The sequence below is a fragment of the Hyla sarda genome, chromosome 2 (assembly GCF_029499605.1).
Source record: "Hyla sarda isolate aHylSar1 chromosome 2, aHylSar1.hap1, whole genome shotgun sequence".
NCBI lineage: Eukaryota > Metazoa > Chordata > Amphibia > Anura > Hylidae > Hyla > Hyla sarda.
Window position 1 is genome coordinate 494943681 of NC_079190.1, and position 22129 is coordinate 494965809.

The 22129-nt window shown below is 41.9% G+C and overlaps 1 protein-coding gene across 1 annotated transcript in view; it reads left to right on the forward strand.

Moving 5' to 3' along the window:
- BACE2 (beta-secretase 2) overlaps nucleotides 1-12093 on the forward strand; it is a 54639-nt gene extending 42546 nt beyond the window's left edge. Inside the window, exons 4-9 of the mRNA XM_056560909.1 lie at nucleotides 916-1044; nucleotides 1219-1353; nucleotides 3422-3523; nucleotides 5640-5789; nucleotides 9071-9239; nucleotides 11474-12093. Coding sequence (XP_056416884.1) covers nucleotides 916-1044; nucleotides 1219-1353; nucleotides 3422-3523; nucleotides 5640-5789; nucleotides 9071-9239; nucleotides 11474-11724 — 936 coding nt within the window. The 3' untranslated portion in view covers nucleotides 11725-12093. The remainder of the gene's footprint in view (nucleotides 1-915; nucleotides 1045-1218; nucleotides 1354-3421; nucleotides 3524-5639; nucleotides 5790-9070; nucleotides 9240-11473) is intronic.
- Nucleotides 12094-22129: the final 10036 nt, after the last annotated feature.

The following is a 22129-nucleotide window of genomic DNA, read 5'->3' on the forward strand; positions in this document are numbered from 1 at the left end:
CATATTACAGTAGAATCTCCAAGTGTCGTTTAATCTCCCTTTATCCCCCCCCCTGTATCCCCCCTTTTATACCCTGCACCATCTTATTCCCCTTTTACATTGTGGCAAATTATCCCCCCTGTGCCATTTCATTCCCCCTTTATCACCTTCTGTATAAATTCATCCCCCCCCCCCTTTATGAAGGGGTACAGGGGTATAAAGGGGGAATAAAATGGCACAGGGGGTGGTAAAGAGGGGGTGATTAATTTGCACAGAGGGCAATAAAGGGGAATGAAATAGCAAAAGGGGGGGGGGGATCAAGAGGAAATGATGTGGCACAGGGGAAATAAAGTGGCACCGGGGGGGTGGGGAGGAATCGGGGAAGGAGGGGGTTGAATGATGTGGCCGGCGGACGTACAGACACAGGAGAACACTGCTAAAAAACATTGGTCTTCTGTGCTGGCGGTGCAGCGGGGGCCTGGGCCCCTTATTGGGGTATTGGCTGTACCCCTTGATGAAGACACTGTGTACAAGGTAGGGCCGGCACATAAGCCTGGTTGTCCCCTATTGGGAGTGTTTTGTTCCCTATTGTGTGTGTGTGTCCCCTATTCGGAGGTTTCAAATACATTGTTATGGGACTCTGCCTGTATTTTACTGTATCTGTATTCACTCATGGAACTAGCCAGATTAAAGTGAATGGGGCTGAGCTGCAGTACCAGACATGGCCACAACTGTACGTATGGCACTGTGCTCAGTAAAAAGCAAAGGGAACCCACTGGATCTCTGCCATCCTGATCATTTTGTCATATTGAAGCTTAGTCCAACTGAAATAAATAGGAGCCAGCTGCAGTACCAGGCATAACCTCATCTGTAGGTGTGTCGCTGTTCCTAGGGGAAAAGTAAGTAAGTTATACTTTTATGTGTTCTGTTTTTCAGCCATCAAGCGCTGTGGAAACTTTCTTTGACTCCCTTGTTGAGCAGCAGAAGATTCCTGATGTCTTTTCCATGCAGATGTGTGGAGCCGGCCTGCCCACTTCTGGCACGGGCACCAATGGTGGCAGCCTGGTAAGTTCTTTCTCAGGCTAAATAAATCAGTGGCAGCTTCATAAATCGCTATGGTAGTTTGCTCCAGTGTATCCATCGAACGTTCAGGCTGTTTAGCTCACAGAGCATTGTCTAGACTGGATACAATTTTATGATGGTATGAACTGCTTTTCATCATATGGTTTCCTCCTCCAGGTCATGGGGGGTTATGAGCCCAGTCTATACACCGGTGATATCTGGTACACGCCGATCACCGAGGAGTGGTATTACCAAGTGGAGGTTCTGAAGTTTGAAGTCGGAGGTCTCAATTTAAACCTGGATTGTAAGGAGGTAAGTGGAAAAACTACATGAAATTCCATAGGCAGCATTTAGAGATGAGCAAATTTAGTGATTCGATTCGTCACAAACTTCTCGGCTCGGCAGTTGATGACTTTATCCTGCATAAATTAGTTCAGCTTTCAGGTGCTCCGGTGGGCTGGAAATGGTGGATACAGTCCTAGGAGAGAGTCTCCAGTCCACCGGAGCACCTGAAAGCTGAACTCATTTATGCAGGAAAAGCCATCAACTGCCGAGCCGAGACGAATCGAATCACTGTAACTTCACTCATCTCTATAAGCATTATAGGAACTCCTATAATAGGAATGAAAGTGCTGTATTTTCCGGCGTAGAAGACGACTGGGCGTATAAGACGACCCCCAACTTTTACTGTTAAAATATAGAGGGATATACTCGCTGTATAAGACTACCCCTCTACCGCGATGTACGGTACCTTACCATTGTTCCCCCTCACACTAGGTAGGCAGCATAGTTTCCCCCCACACTAGGTTGGCAGTATACTTCCCCCCCCCCCCCCCCCCCCCCACACACACACATTAGGTTGGCAGCATAGTTCTCCCCCCCCCACATTAGGTTGGCAGCATAGTTCCCCCCACATTAGGTTGTAGTTCCCACACATTAGGTTGGCAGTATAGTTCCCCTCGAATTAGGTAGGCAGTGGCCCCCACAGACATACAGCTTTTAGCCATACACAGTGTGTGGCTGGAGGCTGTATGCCTGTGTACTACCTAACTTCAGTGCTCTGACCACCACTCCTCCGGTCTGGGGTCACAATCTACTGCTATGGCCTATAGTCCCGGGACCTCGCTGCTCCGCTCAGCTCTGCCGATTCTATGGTTGCACGCACAGGACGTCAGTGACGTCCCTGCATGCGCTACATCCCGGCTGCCCCTGCCGGTGCCGCAGAAAGGTAACCGGGGCATCCTTGTGTCCCGAAAAGATCTTTTGGGAGACGGGGATGTCCCGAATGTGACGGGGGAAATTAATCTCGGCCGGGACGCCCGGGATATGGATAATCCATACTGCAGCACCCAACTTATAAGACAACCCCCGACTTTTGAGAGCATTTTACCGGGTTTAAAAGTAGTCTTATACGCCGGAAAATACGGTAGGTGGATTATGTGCAACCTGATAATTTATAGGCGCCTTTATCTTAAAGGGGTTTTACCCCTTTAATCTCCAAACACTTCCAGGTTGTTGGGGGTTTCCAACAACCTGGAAACCCACCAGTCCAAAGAACGAAGGGGCTGCAATACTAGTTTTTCCATGTTTAATGGTTTCCCAATGAAATGACGTGTTATGGCTAGGCTGTGCCATCACTTTGACTAGTCTGATTTCTGGGACCCCCATCCGTCATGAGAATTAAGGGGACATTATCCTTTTGTAGTTCTATAATTGCAGAAAATAAGTGAATTACATTACAAGATAAATTAATTCAAGGCTTTACTTACTTTTCCCCCTTGCACTGTGGATGTTTACTCGATGTGCAATAGACAAGAAAATAACTGGGTTTTTTTGTTGTTGTTTTTTTGGATGATAATTTGTTAAATTGTGTTTGACTGTGACCTGGCTAACAATTCGATAACCTTTTACTCATAATATTATTTATAATCAATACAGAAGCTGGAAGGAAAAGTAAGGGAACCCTATGGAATTTTCTGGAATTCTGCATGGATTATAAATAAAAAAAAATGTGCTCTGGACAATCCGTTCATTTCCTTGACAATATGCTGATCACAGGGACCCCCAGCCAATGAGCTGTAATCTGAAGGGAAGCTTGGCAGCTAGTATTTAATTTCCCTGCAATGCCCCCACAGGAGGAATGAAGCATTACACAGTGCGCAGGCATATCAATGGGCTTGTCTGTGTAATGCAGGACAGGGCAGGTCTCCTAGAGCAGAGTTTCCCAACCAGAGCGCCTCCAGCTGTTGCAAAACTACAACTCCCAGCATGCTGCTTAAAAAGGTTACACTGTATCAAAACTGTCCTAAACAGGACAATCTCCTTTAAGGTACAGAAAATTTAATTTATATTCTTTTTTATTTTTTTATTTTTATTAAAGTATAATGCAGATAAAGCCATAGTGGACAGTGGCACCACCCTCCTGCGCCTACCTGACAAAGTCTTCAATGCGGTTATAGAAGGGATCATTCAGACGTCTTCGGTGAGCCTTCTCATGAGGTCGCCTCAACCATGTTTGTATAATAAATAAATAAATATATATATATATATATATATAGAGAGAGAAAATTAATTTATATTCATATATATATATATATATATATATATATATATATATTATTATATATATTTTTTATATATATATATATATATATATATATAAAAAAAAAATATATATATATATATAAAAAAAAAAATATATATATATATATAGATATATAAAAAAAATATAGATATATATATATATATATCTCTTTATAGATATATAATATAGATTTATAGATTTATAATATAGATTTTAATTTTATTGTATAATATACAAGCACACACATTTTATTCATTTATTTCATATTTGTTTCTAATTTACATGTTACAATGAGCGATTAGGAGTTGCTGATGGAAACTTTGTTCTCCTTGTGTAATTGTGGTGTTTGCTCTCCTGTCCAGAGCTGGTGTGTACCTTCTCTCCTTTACCAAACAGAACACGTCACTGGAAAATGTTCAGTCCCATAGAGGGAGATGGGCCGCTCCCCCTTATTAGGCCAGATTAGCATTTCCCTATCAGGGTGCCACTAGCTATTGCAGAACTACAACTCCCAGCATGCCCAGACAGCCAAAGGCTGTCTGGGCATGCTGGGAGTTGTAGTTCTGCAACAGCTAGAGGCACCCTGGTTGGGAAACACAGACCCAGATGGATTATTTCTAGATGCACCTTCAGGGGTGGATTATAGGATTCACCAATAAATCCATGTAGAAGCTTTTTAGTTCTCATCCAGTCTCTGAGGGTGCTGTCACACTTGTACAGGTTCAGTTCATGAAACTAAAGCTATTTTACTTTTTTACTTTTGGCTTCAGATTTGTAAATTACTTCCATGGAAAAATCTTCATCCTTGCAGTACTTATCAGCTGCTGTATGCTCCAGAGGAAGTTGTGTAGTTCTTTCCAGTCTGACCACAGTGCTCTATGTCCATTTTAAGAACTGCCCAGAGTAGGCGCAAATCCCCATAGCAAGCCTATCCTGCTCTGGACAGTTCCTGCCATAGACAGAGGTGTCATCAGAGAGCACTGTGGTCAGACTGGGTAGAACTAAACAACTTTCAGTAGTTGATAAGTACTGGAAGGATTAAGATTTCTAAATAGAAGTAAACCACAAATCTGTAACATTCTGGCACCAGTTGATTTGAAAAAAAATAAATAAAAATTAATAAAAATAAATAAATAGATCCCTCCAGCTACCCCTTTTTAATGTGTATGATCGCCTTTAGGGACAGGGACCTACACACACAACCATTCCCTTTGCTTTCCTGAGGACAGTTAGTGCAATAAGTCATTAATACTGTTGTGTAGGATGGGGGATGATGCTGGCCGTTGTGTAGGGTCTGTAATATTTGTACTCAAAATAATAAATTCAGTTAAAGAGTACCTCTCATGATCTTGTTACATTTTATAATCCTCCCAGTTCACTGCCCCCATCATGATAAACCACCCCCTGCCTTTATTTTTATAATTTTTTAGTTTTCTACCTTGATATTGCTCTGTATTTTCTGCTCAGTCTCAGTCAGATTCACAGACTGGGAAGGGGCGTTCCCCAGCAGGCTGTGAAGCCATACAGGGGAGAACTTCCTCCCTCACTCTGCTACACACATCCCAGAGCAGTTCAGTGTGAGATTAGCTATAATTGGCTTAGGCTGCACACACCCTCCTCAGCACTCCAGACTGCATTTCCTGATTCTGGACTTCTGCCAGACCAGCAGGAGTCCAACATCTGTGCAAGAGATAAGGGGGAAATGTGCTCTGGACAAGTAGGGAGACACCTAGTGGCATAGAACATAGAAAACTTCATATTTTTTTAATTTTCTTTTTTTTTTAGAACGAAGTACATATTAGAAAGATTTTTTTTTATTATTTTTTTTATTTAGTATAAGGAGTGCAATAGCAAAACATTAGCTTTATTGATGGTTCCCATTTAAGGGCAAGCACCCAATTTCTGTACAGATCAGTAAAACTAAAACGGTCACCAAGGAACACTCAAAGTCGCCGTTCTCCATGGAAATTGCTTTACATAAAGTTGGTTGACTTCTCCGTCTTTAATTTTATAGATTGAGAATTTCAATGATGAGTTCTGGATGGGCCTGCAGTTGGCTTGTTGGGAGAAGACTGAAGAGCCGTGGGGGTATTTTCCAGACCTGTCCATCTATCTGCGGGATGTGAACTCGAGCCTGTCCTTCCGTCTCGTCATAAAGCCTCAGGTTCATTTACTTTTTATTTTTTTTTATTTTTTTATGCACTGAAATATTATCTGTTCCTCACTACTGATCTTTGGGCCTTGTGCACACACATTCGAGTTAAGTTTAACACAGATCCCAAAAAACAGGATAGGATACACAGATGTGTATATCTAATATACATACACTATATTACAAAATATATACACACATACACACTAACACTAGATCTATCGCCTTTATGTCGAGATGAAATTCCCATGTATCATAGATATTGTGTATAGGACAGTTGTGCAGGATCTTGTTCTCGCCATAATCAATAGGTTATCTGGACGCGTTTCAGGATGGACATCGTTTCTTCAGCAGCCTATTATTCAACATAAGCTGCTGAAGAAAGGATGTCCATCCTGAAATGTGTCGAGCTAACTTATTGATTTTTAGACTAATATTGCTGCCTTATATTATCATCATTACCTTTGCTCAAACTGCCTGTACATCTGCCGTGTAAATCGCCAACATCCAGCCAGGACTACACGAGGACACTGTCCCACCTGGCTCATCCCTCATTTCTCATTATCTTAGCGGAGATATCCAGTGGTGGCAAACTTATTCCCTATCCTAAGGAGCCCCGACAGCCCGCGGCAAGGGGGCGTGTTGACCACCGCACGAAGCGGCGGCTGACACGCCCCTTCAATACAACTCGGGCAGAGCCGGAGCGCTGCATTCGGCAATCTCCGGCTCTGCCATAGAATTGTATTGAGGGGGCATGTCAGCTGCCGCTTCCTGCGGTGGTCAACATGCGCTACCTGGCCCCCATACAGGAGATCGCGGGGGGCCCCCAGCGGCCTCTACATTCGTTTCAACCAAGCGACGCAGATCCCTAGCCATCCAGGAAGCGGCGCAGTTCGCGATTCACCTTTTATCTCACGGATCTCCTTGTACCTGCTTACAGCTAGTGCCGCATATTGAACTAGCAGATTTTCATCGGGCAGATACACTGCAGTGAGAGGACTAACATGGCATGCCAGCCCCCATAGGCCTATTGACCACCAGCACTATTTGAGGTTCATTTGTTAATCTGTCCGGCGGCTAATGAAGGATCCTGCCAGTGATTTATAATGGGCACTAACTGTTACTACCTATAGTTGTCATCAACTATATCGCCAACAATCTTACCACAAGGGTATATGCTATATACGGCTACCTGCCGGAAACTTTATTTACGTGGACTATAAATCCCAGCATGCCCCATAACTACTGTTAAAGCAGTACTCCGCTGCTCAGCGTTTGGAACAAACTGTTCCGAATGCTGGAGCCGGCGCCGAGAGCTCGTGATGTCACGCCCCGCCCCCTCAATGCAAGTCTATGGGAGGGGGCGGGACAGCAGTCACGCCCCCCTGCCATAGACTTGCATTGAGGGGGATGGGGTGTGACATCATGAGGGGGCGGGGCTATTATGTCACGAGCTCTTGCCTCCAGCATTCGGAACAGTTTGTTCCAAACACTGAGCAGCGGAGTACCCCTTTAAGGATACACCACATAAAAGGCAGATATTGATCAATGGCTGCTAGGATTACAGATCCCGGCCCATTCTAAACAAATCAGATATATGATAAGCAGCATTTTTTTTTAGATCTTTACTGTTCTTTATTATTTAATATAATATTTTATAGTATTAAACTGTATACAACGGGGGTGGGTCACAAGGGCCCTGTGACTGCACCACCTAGTTTACTATTTTTTTTACCAATAAATGTATTAATATTACATCAGTTCATGTTTAATTATATTGAATGTAAATAAATTATCATCTTGTTCCTAAACATTCTTACCTTACCTACTTGGTTCCTAATATCACTTGCTATGGACAGTCCAGGTCTGTGAAACATGTCGATGAACTGACCAATCAGAATGGGCATTCACTGGTAAAACTCCTGTGTTACTGAAGCGAATGCACTGCCTGGTGTCTAATAGCGCCCCCTACAGTACAGGGAGGTATTACATGTTCTGTACTCTTTACCTGTACCAGGGTTAGCTACTCTTTTGGACACCAGGTGAGGGCGGCTCCTTGTTACTTTTTTAGGACATTGCATGTACTGTACAGGACCCTGAAGAAGCTCCTGTCCTCTACATAGACCATTGTTTCCCAAGCAGGGTGCCCCCAGCTGTTGCAAAACTACAACTCCCAGCATGCCCGGACTGCCTTTGGCTGTCCGGGCATGCTGGGAGTTGTAGTTTTGCAACAGCTGTCCGGGCATGCTGGGAGTTGTAGTTTTGCAACAGCTGGAGGCTCCCTGCTTGGGAAACACTGACATAGACAGTGATTACAGCTCCCAGCAGATCTTTCTTACTTTTATATGTAAGGATTTGCTTTATCTCTATTAGTTATCTACTTATTTTTATTTAATCCTCACTTTTTCCTATTTTTTGGATGACATTTTGGTGGCTTCAGAACCAATTACCAGGTTTCCATAGAGTTCTGGTCTCAACATACAATGGTTTCAACATACAATGGTCGTCCCAGAACCAATTAATATTGTAACTTAAGGGACCACTGTATGTGTGTGTATGTATATATATTTATTAATTTCGCCTAGAGGACTGAGATGCCTATTGCCTTTATACTTTGTCCATCTCGATAACCTCGGCTGTATATAGAAAGTGAGCTGCACCCACCCCATACTTTACTAATATCGATATCGGCCGATCACACAAATCCTACACAATAATTAAACTGCAGATTATATGAAGGTGATGTTTAGAGATGAGCGAACTTACAGTAAATTCGATTCGTCACGAACTTCTCTGCTCGGCAGTTGATGACTTTTCCTGCGTAAATTAGTTCAGCTTTCCGGTGCTCCGGTGAACTGGAAAAGGTGGATACAGTCCTAGGAGACTCTTTCCTAGGACTGTATCCACCTTTTTCAGCCCACCGGAGCGCCGGAAAGCTGAACTAATTTACGCAGGAAAAGGCATCAACTGCCGAGCCGAGAAGTTCGTGACGAATCGAATTTACTGTAAGTTCGCTCATCTCTAGTGATGTTGTAAGGTGTGAGCTGCTAGATACGAGGCAAGTTATGTAAAGATCTATAGACAGGGACGTCTGTGGTCACTCAATCCGTGACAAGGTAAACGATGGCGTGTGATCTGCGTCACTTTCTGCCTGATATTTTGTAGAATGTCAGAAGATGAGGTCTGCAGGATGTCAAAAAAAAATATTGGAACCCCGTGCTGCGTAAATTAGAATATTTTATGTATTTTTATTACTTTATATATTTTTTGTTAACTTTTATTTTTTCTTCCAGTTATACATTCAGTCTGTCACGACAACACGTGTGGATCTGAATTGTTTCCGCTTTGGTATTTCGTCCTCATCCAGTGCTCTGGTTATCGGAGCCACCGTGATGGAAGGATTCTATGTCATCTTTGACAGGGAGGAGAAGAGGGTCGGTTTTGCCCTCAGTAAATGCGCAGGTGAGATACTGAGCAAAACAGCAGCTACGATGGGAGCTATAATACTGGAAAAAAAAAAAGTGGAAAAAAAGTGAATAAAGATAATTTAACTCCTCCCCTATTAAAAGTTTGAATCACCCCCCTCCTCCTTTACCATAAAAAAAAGTGTAAATAAAAATAAGCATATATGGTATCACCGCGTGCGGAAATGTCCGAATTATAAAAATATATCATTAATTAAACGGCACGGTCAATGGCGTGCGCGCAAAAAAATTCCAAAGTCCAAAATAGTGTATTTTTGGTCACTTTTTATATCATTTAAAAATGAATAAAAAGCGATCAATAAGTCCTATCAATGCAAAAATGGTACTGTTAAAAACTTCATATCACAGCGCAAAAAATGAGCCCTCATACTGCCCCATACACGGAAAAATGAAAAAGTTATAGGGGTCAGAAGATGACAATTTTAAACATATTAATTTTCGTGCATGTAGTTATGATTTTTTCCAGAAGTCCGACAAAATCAAACCTATATAAGTAGGGGATCATTTTAATCGTATGGACCTACAGAATAAAGATAAGGTGTCATTTTTACCGAAAAATGTACTACGTAGAAACGGAAGCCCCCAAAACTTACAAAATGGCGTTTTTTTTTTTTCAGTTTTGTCGCACAATGATTTTTTTTTTCCCGTTTCACCGTAGATTTTTGGGCAAAATGACTGACGTCATTACAAAGTATAATTGGTGCCGCAAAAAATAAGCCATCATATGGATTTTTAGGTGCAAAATTGAAAGAGTTATGATTTTTTAAAGGCAAGGAGCAAAAAACGAAAGTGCAAAAACGGAAAACCCCCCCGGTCCTTAAGGGGTTAAGTGGCGCACGGAGCGCCGCTTTAATCCGTGGCTTCATTACCGGCTTGTTACAATTGTTTGCGTTTTGGCTTTGACTTGACAATTTTCGATCATCGCTCCAGGACCTAGACGACAACGTTATTTGGCCAGGGAGAGGTTTTCTCAACGATATCCTTATTAACCCTTTACGATGATGATGATGATGATTGAAGATGATGTTTGATGATGATGATGATGATTGATGATATGTAGTAAAAAGATAATAATTCATGCATTTTACATTGAATAAACGTTATTATGCATAAATCCCAAAATATAGAACAATAAACTCCTCTTGCGTCTCAAAAGTCAATCCTGTGTAGAGTCTTTCACAAAGTTCAGGTTTTTTTTTTTTTCTTCTTGCATTTGTAATGTTTTTGTCGGTTTTCTCACTTTTCTATATTTTGTTTTATATACCGATATGCAGTTTGCAAACCATCATTTTTTTTTTAAGAAGTGAAAATGGCCTAAAATTTCAAAAAAAAGGCCCAAAGATATTGGGGGGGAGGAAACATTTTTAATTTTACGGGATGTAAAACTTCCCAAAAATAGCTGTTTAAATACGAAGAAAATAAATAGCTGTTTTTACACTTTTTTATTTTTTTATTTTTTTTTAGCCACAAGAAAATAGTGTTTCTCTGAGGATCTTTCATGCCATCTAGTGGCCAAGCTGTTAAATGTTCTATTTAGCTTCTTTGGGTTTTGCTTTTAAAGGGATTTCCTGGAGTTTTAGAAAAGAATGGTCATAAAAAATTTTAATAAAAATGGTATTTACCCGTAAATCCACCACAGTTTTGGGGTTTCTCACATATGTTGTTTATGTTACACGTTACTAAGCGGTCCTAGTGCCGGCTTGTTTTAGGGAAGGTCTGCCGGAAATTTTCCAGGTGGGCATTCTGCAAAAATTCTGCCATGTGAACATGGTCGGAGCAAGAAAATTTCAAAATATTTGCTGGCATCTAGTAAATCAGAAAGCAATTTATTTTGTTTTATAATGTATTATTTTATTAAATGTAACTATTTTAATAATTTATGATTAAATTATTATAACTTAATAATAATTTATTATATTTGAATCAATTCTAATATTTTATTATAATATTATATATATTATTTTTTTAAATTCATTCATTAATTTTATTATAATTTATTATTGTGTTTACTTCAGTTCTTCAATTCATTCATCTATTTTATTCATTTTTACTTATTTTTAAATTCATGTATTTTTAATTATTTTTTATTTTAAATTCATTCATTTATTTTATTTAATATTATTATTTTATTTTTTTTTCAATTCATTCATGTATTTTATTTATTATAATTTTATTTATTTATGTTAATTTCATTCATTTATTTATTTAAAGTGGTCAACGGCGTGAAGGTGTCCGACATCTCCGGCCCCTTCAGCACGGAGGACGTGTCCAGCAACTGCATCGCCACCAACCCCCTCAGGGAGCCAATCATGTGGATTATATCTTACACGCTCATGACCTTCTGCGGCATCGTTCTGCTGGTCCTTGTGGTGCTGCTGCTCATTCCCAACAGACGTGCCACCAGCCAGGACCCCGAAGTGGTCAACGACGAATCCTCATTGGTGCGCCACCGTTGGAAGTAATCTTCGGCTGGCATCTTATAGCCTCCCCCTCCCCCCCTTCCCTGGTCTAATCTCTGGGGTCGGGGGTGATGGGACTGGACCTGGTGAGATTTCCCATGATTCATCACTTGCTGCTGGGAACCTTTTTTTGGGTTACGAACCCGTCTCTACCAAAGCTGTTCGCCGGACGTGACGCTGTCTAAATAACTTATTGCCTTTCCTTTCCTTGCAAAGTTCAAAGTATGCCAGTATTGGCAAAGTCTTAATACTACTAAAGTACTACTACTCTACCTGGATGCACTATAATCATTTACCATTGGACTATTATTATTTTTTTTTTATTATTCTATCAGCTATAAGAAAGTGTTTTCCAAGCAGGGTGCCTCCAGCTGTTGCAAAACTACAACTACCAGCATGCCCGGACAGCCAACGGCTGTCCGGGCATGCTGGTGGTTGTAGTTTTGCAACAGCTGGAGGCACCCTGCTTGGGAAACAATCGTAAGCCATGACCACTTAGCCATTTGTAATGATGACTTCATACCAGTGTATTATGACCGGGAGTCTCCATCTTAATACTGAATATTTAAAGGGGGTTCTCAGGTTTTACCAAACCTCTATTATAAGGGGGGTGGGGGGGGGGGAGGGGGTACCCCTGTTCAGGATCCTCATCTCTTGAGTGCCTACAAAGAGAGTCTCCAGCTCTGGAGGACCTGACCTGTCATTCATTACAAAGACAACATAGTGATGTATATGGACACCGTGTAATGCTTCATTCCACCTGTGGTGGCGCTGCAGGGAAACTTGACTACTTAAATACCAGGTTCCCCCCAAGCTGATCGTTTTGGATCACAGCTGGGGGTACACATTTTGTGATCGCCTTGTTCGAATAACTGGTGATTCTCCAAAAGAGAAGAACACCTTTAATGACATTTTTAAGTATGTAATTCCTAAGTCATGAATGAGTCATTGGGGTGGTCCCCCAACCTGGTTGGCTTTTATAGATGTTTTCCAAAATTAGACAAATTCTCGAATTCTGTTGCTTTTTTGAAAAAAAATAAAAAAAATTATATATATATATATATATATATATATATATATATATATATATATATAAATAAAACAGCGCCGCCTCTGTCCACAGGTTGTATGTAGTACTGCAGCTCAGTCCCATTCACTTTATTAAAGCCGAGTTGCAATACCAGACACAACCTATGGACAGGAGGGGGTGCTGTTTTTGCAAGAAGGGAGCAAAAATATTCTAATTCTGGACAATGTCTTAAAAAGGGGTACTCCGAAGGAAAAGAAATTTCAAACCCAGTTGTGCCAGAGAAATGTATAAATCACTTCTATATAAAAATCTTAACCCTTCCAGTACTGATCAGCTGCAGTATGCTCCAGAGGAAGTTGTGTATTTCTTTCCAGTCAGTGCTCTCTGCTGACACCTCTGTCCGTGTCAGGAACTGTCCGGAGCAGGAGTCAAACCCCATAGTGACAGTTCCTGACAGGGACAGAGGTGTCAGCAGAGAGCACTGTGGTCAGTCTGAAAAGAACTACACAACTTCCTCTGGAGCATACAGCAGCTGATAAGTACTGGAAGGATTAAGATTTTTTTATAGAAGTTATTTACAAATCTGTTTAACTTTCTGGCACCAGTGGATTTGAAATTTTGTTTTCTGTCCGGAATACCCCTTTAATGGAACGCTACATGTTTGGGTATAGAGAGAATTCTATCAATCAAGACTGGTGGGGTGTGAGAAGCTTAGGACCACCCTGATGACTCTTAAAAAAACAAAAGTGATGACTGGTTCCCTATAAAGTGTGTTTTCTCCTGCATCGTATATAGCGTCTGTACCCATATGCCCTTGAATAGGTTTTTTTTTTTATTTTTCTACTTTGACCTTATGACCTTGGCCCATGCATCTGTGTTCTACATTCCATGTGGACTCCTGCGGGTTTTTCTTAGTTCTTCATCAGGGATATCTGTTCTGCTGTCCTCGTCATGACAGTGTGATTGATAACTTGATCATAGGACTTGAAGATGGTCAGCACTCTGTGTATGTTACAATTAGAGATGAGCAAATTTACAGTAAATTCGATTCGTCACAAACTTCTCGGCTCGGCAGTTGATGTCTTATCCTGCATAAATGAGTTCAGCTTTCAGGTGCTCCGGTGGGCTGGAAAAGGTGGATACAGTCCTAGGAAAGAGTCTCCTAGGACTGTATCCACCTTTTCCAGCCCACCGGAGCACCGGAAAGCTGAACTAATTTATGCAGGATGAGTTATCAACTGCCGAGCCGAGAAGTTCGTGACAAATCGAATTTACTGTAAATTCGCTCATCTCTAGTTACAATATTCATTAAAATGTAATTAAAATAATAAAGGGTGCCTTGTTGGCTGTCCAGGCATGCTGGGAGTTGTAGTTTTGCAACAGCTGGAGGCACTCTGGTTAAGGAAAAACTGGGCCTATACAAACAGGGTCCAAACGTGGCGGATTACAATACAAGTGGACAAGCATTCCTTAAACGTCAACCGCGTGTACTGGCCGAAAAATGCGCAATGAAATCAAAGCCTGCCGGTTTCGTTTGCAGAAATCCCGCAGGTTTAACCCATTGCAAAGCATGAGCTCAAAAATCCACGGCAAAATCCGCCGCGCCTGGACCCCTGAAGGCAGTGTTCCCACAGGGCGTTTCATTGACAGGAAATATTGGAGAAATATTATTTTTTTTTTTTTTATTGCAAATTTTTTCATACATTTACATCACAGCCAAATGGCATTACTCGTGTTAATATTGTGCAAATTTTGGAAAATTGTGGTAAAATTGGGGCGGTAAATAACAGCTGTACTGCAATTTAACATGTCCTGTGTGAACACAGCCGAAGACCTGCCGAAAATTGTTAGTATAAAGTAGTTGGTAGGGATTAGAGATGAGTGAATTTACAGTAAATTCGATTCGTCACAAACTTCTCGGCTCTGAAGTTGATGACTTATCCTGCATAAATTAGTTCAGCTTTCAGATGCTCCGGTGGGCTGGAAAAGGTGGATACATTACTAGGAAAGAGTCTCCTAGGACTGTATCCACCTTTTCTAGCCCACGGGAGCACCTGAAAGCTGAACTAATTTATGCAGGATAAGTCATCAACTGCCGAGCCGAGAAGTTTGTGACGAATCGAATTTACTGTGAATTCGCTCATCTCTAGTACAGATTGTGCAGTCGATGAGCGATAATGTCTTAGGCTCCATTCACACCTCGTTTTCAGCCTACGGTTGGGGGGAGGGGAAAACCGGGCTCTCCCGTACCCCAGCCGGATCGGCACTGAAATCCATTTACTTTAATGAGCCGACCGGAGTCAAACGGTGACTCCGGTTGGCTCATTTTTGACCCGTATCCGGTTTTGTGACCGGACCTAAAACTGTACTATACTGCGGATTTGGTCCGGTTAGGAAACTGCATATGGGTCAAAAATGAGCCGACCGGAGTCACCGTTTGACTCCGGTCGGCTCATTAAAGTAAATGGATTTCAGCGCCGATCCGGCTGGGGTACGGGAGAGCCCGGTTTTCCCCTCCCCAGCCGGATCCAGCAACCGTAGGCTGAAAACGAGGTGTGAATGCAGCCTTAGGGTACGTTCCCACAGGGCGTATACGCAGCGTATTTGATGCTGCACAAAATTAACGGCAGCAGCGGGAAATAGACTGCATATTCCTCGCTCACTATACACACAGGGCCTTCCGGCGGCAGCCCTATGTGTGCAGTGAGTTTTAGAGGCGGGGCTGTGTACCGGTGTGTCTGTGACGCGCGGCTCCACCTCCAAAACTCACTACATGCATTAGGGCTGCCGCCGGAAAGCCCTGTGTGTATAGGGAGCAAGGAATACGCAGCGTATTTCCTGCTGCTGTCGCAAATTTTGCGCAACGTGAAATACGCTGCCTATACGCCAGGTGGTAACGCGCCCTAACTCTGTTTTCTTGTTGCTCTGAAATAATAATTTTTTTTTTTTTTTTTTTAAAGTCCCTTTGGTGGCCATTAAACTGTTAATTTTTTTTATTTTATTTATGTATACAATTTTTTTTTCAATCATTTCTATTAATTGTTCAACCCGCGCTCTGATTTTTCTCTACACCCAATGTTTACTTCATGTTGTATTTATAAAACTGTAAATGAAACTGAACACACGATTAAACCGAAATTTATATCTACTGAATGGCTCACATTTTATTATTTTTAGTTTTTTATTTGTTTTTTTTATTTAATCTATTATTTTATATTTAGTCGTAATTACTGTATCTTATTTTAGTATTTTATTAGTTTATTTTTATATTATTATAATACACGATATGAAAATTACAAAGTAAAATATATTTAAAAAAAGCTAGGATATAAAATAAAATAACAAAAAATATGGGAATATAAACAGACTATTACAACTAATTATAATATAGAATAGACTAATTTGGGGAGATTCATCAAAACTTGTGCAGAGGAGAAGTTGCTGAGTCTCCCATAGCAACCAATCGGATCTCTTCTTTCTATTTCCGAGGCCTTTTAAAAAATGAAAGCAATCTGATTGGTTGCTATGGGCAACTCAAACTTTTCCTCTTCGCAGGTTTTGAGAAAAACATTGGGTGGAGATTGGGTGCAGTTGCCCATAGCAACCAATCAGATCGCTTCTTTCATTTCTAAAGGGGCCTCTGAAAAATGAAAGAAGCAATCTGATTGGTTGCTATGGGCAACTGCACTGCTCTTCCTCTACATGGTTTTTGAGAAATCTCCCTCATTGTTATTTTAGTATTCTATTTGTTATTTCTATATTTTTATATTTCATTACTATATTTTATATTAGTAGTTTTCTTATTGTTACTGTATTTTACTCTATTTTTAGTCTGTTAGACTCCAAAATACTAAATTAAAATGTAAACTACTAAAATAACAGAATACAGTAATATATGTAAGCTTTTAATATAAATATAAAATATAGACAAATAGACTTTTATATTTAGTATTCTATTGTGTCTTTTATTATTAAATATTAGTAGTAAAACTGTAATAGACAATTTTTATTTATTTAACCCCTTAAATGGATACATTCATTAAAATGTTTTTATTAAATACATTATGTAAAAAGAAAATCATGTTTTACATGTTTTTTCTAACATTTGAAAACCTGGCCACTAGGTGTCACCCTACATGGCTCAGGATTACTTCTCATAACCCCCCCCCCCCCCCCCCCCCCCCCCCGACGTTGATCACGTTCGTTCGGACAAACGCTGGCTGGGCAGCGTGGCATAGGGTGGTTCGGAATGCGCGTTCACATGAATGAGGAGAGGGAGATGCAGGGGGGCAGGGATATTTAAATGTCGCGCGACGCACAAGCTCTGTGCTCGCTCTCTGCCTGTTTCCTATGTAAATACCCCCCCCCCCCCTCTTGCATCTCCCTCTCCTCATTCATTGCAGCGTGCAAGCTGCAGGAGAGCGGGGAGAAGGGCGGAAGCGAGCCCCGGCCAGGCTTCAGATGACGTCGCGCCTGCCGGAGCCGCCCACTTCCTGCCCTCACCAGAGAGCTCATCTCTGAGCTCCTGTAGCTCTGCAAAAAAGGTAATTTTATGGGGATTTGGGGAAAAATAAAGACTGGGATAGATGTAGTTAGTGTCAGAGACAGATGGGGAGGGGGAATAGGGAAATTTAATTTCGTGATAGCTACTCTTTAAGGACTCAGCCCATTTTTTTTCCTCCTCTCCTTTTAAATTTCATAATTCTTTTATATTTCCATTCATAGACCCATATGAGGACTTGTTTTTTTGCGTGACCAGTTGTACCTTTGTAATGATATCACTCATTTTTACCCTAAAATGTATGGTAAACCCCAACATTTTTTTTTTCGTGTAAGGATATTTAAACGAAAACCATAATTTAGCAAATTTGGGGGGGGGGGGGGGGGGGGGTTCGTTTTCGCGCTGTACACTGGTAAAAATTACATATTTTCTTCTCTGGGCCAATGCAATTAAAATGATACCCATGGTTACATGCATTTCTATTATTGTAAAAAAAGAAAATGGCAGCAGCACACTTGGTCAACAAAATGGAGGCTCTTAGCGCACTTTTTGATCAAAACGTGTCCCCCATCCACCACGCGGAGGTGGCCTCTTATCGGATGGGTCCCTAAACACTCACCTACCTCAGGCTGGGTGACATGTTGGATCCACTAACGATCCAAACCACCTCCTGTGAAAATAGGGGAGGGGATGCACGGCTACAGAGGGAGCCACTCCCCCCAAATTTGCACAGCAAAGAAAAAAAAAAAACTGAAAATGTAGCCAGCACCTAAACCCAATACACGGGTGCACGCTGCTGTGGCAAGTACAAAACATGTAAAAAAAGAAAATGGCAGCAGCACACTTGGTCAACAAATCCTCCTTTTAAATTTCATAATTCTTTTATATTTCCATTCATAGACCCATATGAGGGCTTGTTTTTTGCATGACCAGTTGTACCTTTGTAATGATATCACTCATTTTTACCCTAAAATGTATGGTAAACCCCAACATTTTTTTTTTCGTGTAAGGAAATTTAAACGAAAACCATAATTTAGCAAATTTGGGGGGGGGGGGGTTCGTTTTCGCGCTGTACACTGGTAAAAATTACATATTTTCTTCTCTGGGTCAATGCAATTAAAATGATACCCATGGTTACATGCATTTCTATTATTGTACTGCTTTTAAAAAATATCAAACTTTTTTTTTTTTTTTTTTTTTTTTATTCGTATGTTTAAAATTGCTCTATTTTGACCACCTGTAACTTTCTCATTTTTCCGTATTCAGGGATGTGTGAGGGCTAATTTTTTTGTGCATTGATCTGTAGTTTGTTTTGGTACCCACGTTTGCATATATATGACTTTTTGATCGCTTTTTATTAAATTTTTTTGCTGTTTGATGTGACAAAAAAGCAGAAATGTTTGCCTCATTTGATTGCTAATACTGTTCAGTGCTATGCATAGGGCACAGCACTGATCAGTATTATCGCTTATCTTCTGCTGGAAGATACGGACTGGCGGTGCAATTTTATTACTACATATTCTAAAGATTACGGCAAAATCAAGAAAGTTCTGGAGAAACACTGACCTATTTTAATGCAGGACAATTTTTTACATTCTATTCTACCAGCTAAACCCTGTGTGACTTTTAGGAAGGCCTGCACTTTAAAGGGGTACTCCGCTGCTCAGCGTTTGAAACAAAACAAACTGTTCCGAACGATGGATCCTGTGCTCGGGAGCTTGTCATCATAGCCCCGCCTCCTCATGATGTCATGCCCCGCCCCCCTCAATGCAAGTCTATGGGAGGGGACGTGACATTCTAGTACTTCAGCTGCTGTATGCTCTAGAGGAATCTCACCAGTAGCGCCCCCTTCCCCCCCCCCCTCTCTCTGTGAGGTCTATACCTCAGTTACACATCTCCAATATGTTTCCACTCTTATTGATTTATTATTTCTCATTCTAAATTATCTGCTCTTTTCAAGACCCCACCCCCCCCGTCATCACAGTTAGCAACCATCCTTTCCCCTCCTAATGATGCGGTTGTCCCATTGACACTCTGCTCATATGGAGGTACTGAGGTCCTCTAATTTAGTTACTCATTCACGATTCTATTCGCGATATGAGTTATCCGTCACTCCGCACCTTGTATATAAGGTCCAATTGTCCGTTATTCCCGGCTTAATACCTTGTTTCTACTAGTTGCTGACAGCGCTGCACTCTCATCCTGAGCGCTGCCTAGCAACGAGCGACGCTCAGCGCCCAGAGACGCGTCACCGGAAGTTAGACGTCATGACCGGAAGTGACGCGCGGCGGCTAGTGTGCGCGCGCGATTTTCGCTTCAGACACACATAAATACAGCATGGGTGTCCGCGGCAGGCAAGCCAGGACACCGATCGGCTGAAGGCACTGCCCACCACTGTGGCAGTGCACCTAGGGATACCGCCACTGCGGCAGCGTTGGTAACCGTGAGTAGCCACCTGAGGGCAACATTGTCACCAGGTTAATATAAGCATAAGTGTTAGCACCATTACTGCATAAACCACATAGGTGCTCCAGCTATATGTGTGCTCACGGTTCCGCTTTTTCCCTACTATTTACATCTCTCTATTTTTGTAATTAATTTAATTATTGATAATATTTATCCTTGTACTGTATCTTGCCTGGTTAACCCCTGATGAACCCACCGATGTGGTTGAAACGCGTCGGGTACACCAGAACAAGGGCTATTATTTACTACTAGGGATTTCTAGGGTGTAGTCCAAGGGGTAGATCGGGGCAGGGGTCGCCCTTTCTAGGGCGAGTGCTCCGACGGTCCCTGTGGGAGCAGGGGTAGACCTCACCACATCTCCCCGACAGGGATTTACTAGGGTGACCAAATATTTGTGTACCCTGCTCTTCTAGACCCTATCCCTCTATACAATACACACCTCATCCATACACGGTCTGTATTGCATATCACAGATCTGGTGTCCAATTACCATACTGGCTTAATTTTGTTGTGGGGCCTATGCTTTTAGAACGTGTCTGATTAAAAGTTATATTTTAAGTGTGTACCCCCCTGTGACTTCTATTTTCTCTCTGGTACTGTCACACATCCCATAGTGGAGTAACTGTGAATCATTGGTTTAAAGAATTAAATTTTTTGGTATGGCTGGATTTTTAGCGGCAGGTCTTAATACAGACATTTGGGCTACCGAGGTATCGGAGGTTTTTTCGGACAAAATTTTTGTTCAAAAACAATATACTCCTTCATTCAAATCCGCATTCAGGGAACTCACCAGGCTCTATAAAGAACATATCACCTCCTGGTGGGAGATTCAGAGCCTGGAGAACTACCTCAAACATCAAATCGTACCTAGAGGTTTGCGGATTAATTTAACCCCAGCAGCAAGGTATAGAAGCCCAAAACCTAATCAGTAAGTGGGAGAAAGAAGCCACTCAGAGCTCCCTGAGATTTATGCAGATACTCCCTCGAGGAGGAGAAGATCAATCACAACTCCTTGGAAGAGAGACTGAAGTCACATATTCAGATTACTCAAGGTTTTACATCTGAGGCTGAGTTTCCAGCCAAGGAGTTATTGTTAAAAAAACACTATTGAAAGGTTCCAGTACCACCTGAAGGAGAGAAAACACCGACAGTTTGTCCGTGACTTACAGGACTTTAAAGACAACAAAGTATATGTGTTTCTCCCCAAAGGCGGCACTGGTGAACCAACGGTTGAAGGTTCCTCTACAGAGACCGATTTTTCTGACTCTGATAGAGACCAACCATCTAGGAATAAGGGGCGAGGTCGAGGCCGTGGGAAGAGAGGAGGAAGAGGTCCTAAGAGAGGAGGCAGGGGTGGGGCCCACACCCGAACAAGGTCCTTTTTTAGAGAGACCCCCTCAGGACACGTTCTACCCACTAAGGAACAGAAACAATTGAACTCTGCCCTACAAATTAGTAACTTATCTGCATATCAACTCTCTGAATCTGAAATGTGCATTCTTAGCAAGGGTTTGGGCTTTGTACCCACCTCGGCATTCAATAAATTCAACTGGGTGAAGGATCTACACCTGTTCACCAGGAAATTGCATTGAAAAAAATTCTATGCAAACTGTGAGAGACGTCGTGCCCAGGAACTTGATCTGCCTAGGGACGTCCTCAGGGGTGCAGAAATACTGGTTGACCTAATGAGCGAAGGAGACCAACCCAGTGGATCAGGTCCCTTTACTCAGTTGAAAAATAAGAGTAAAAAGATGCCACCTACGGGTGATATGTCCTGTATCGATGTCTTTATGAACCTGGTCTTAAATGACTTAGATCAGGTCAGATCAATCGGTAATGCAAACTTTACCCATGACGAGATGCAGGCACTGCTGAAATTGGAAAAAGACAAGTCCCTAGTAATCAAGCCCTCCGATAAGGGGGGCAACATTGTGATTATGGCCCATCTAAAATACCGTCAGATGTGTCTGGAACTCCTCTTGAAGGAAGATTGTTATGAGATTCTAAGGGAGGACCCCACCGTACTGTACCGTACGGAACTAGCTGAGATTGTACAGATAGCCAAGGATGCAGACCTAGTGAGCGAAGAAGAAGCTGATTTTCTGGTCCCTCGCCATCCTAGGGTGGCAACGTTCTACTCCTTGCCAAAAATACATAAAGGCACCATACCCCTCAAGGGCAGACCCATAGTATCGGGCGTGGGCAATCTCTCGCAGAACGCTGGTGTGTATGTTGATGCCATACTGAAAACCTTTGTGATGGCATTGCCCTCATATACCCGAGACACTACAGATCTATTAAAAAAGTTAGATGGTCTGACCCTTGAGGAGAATACATGGTTAGCCAGCATAGATGTGGAGTCTTTATACTCGTGCATTCCCCATGACCTGGGAATAGCGGCGGTAGAATAT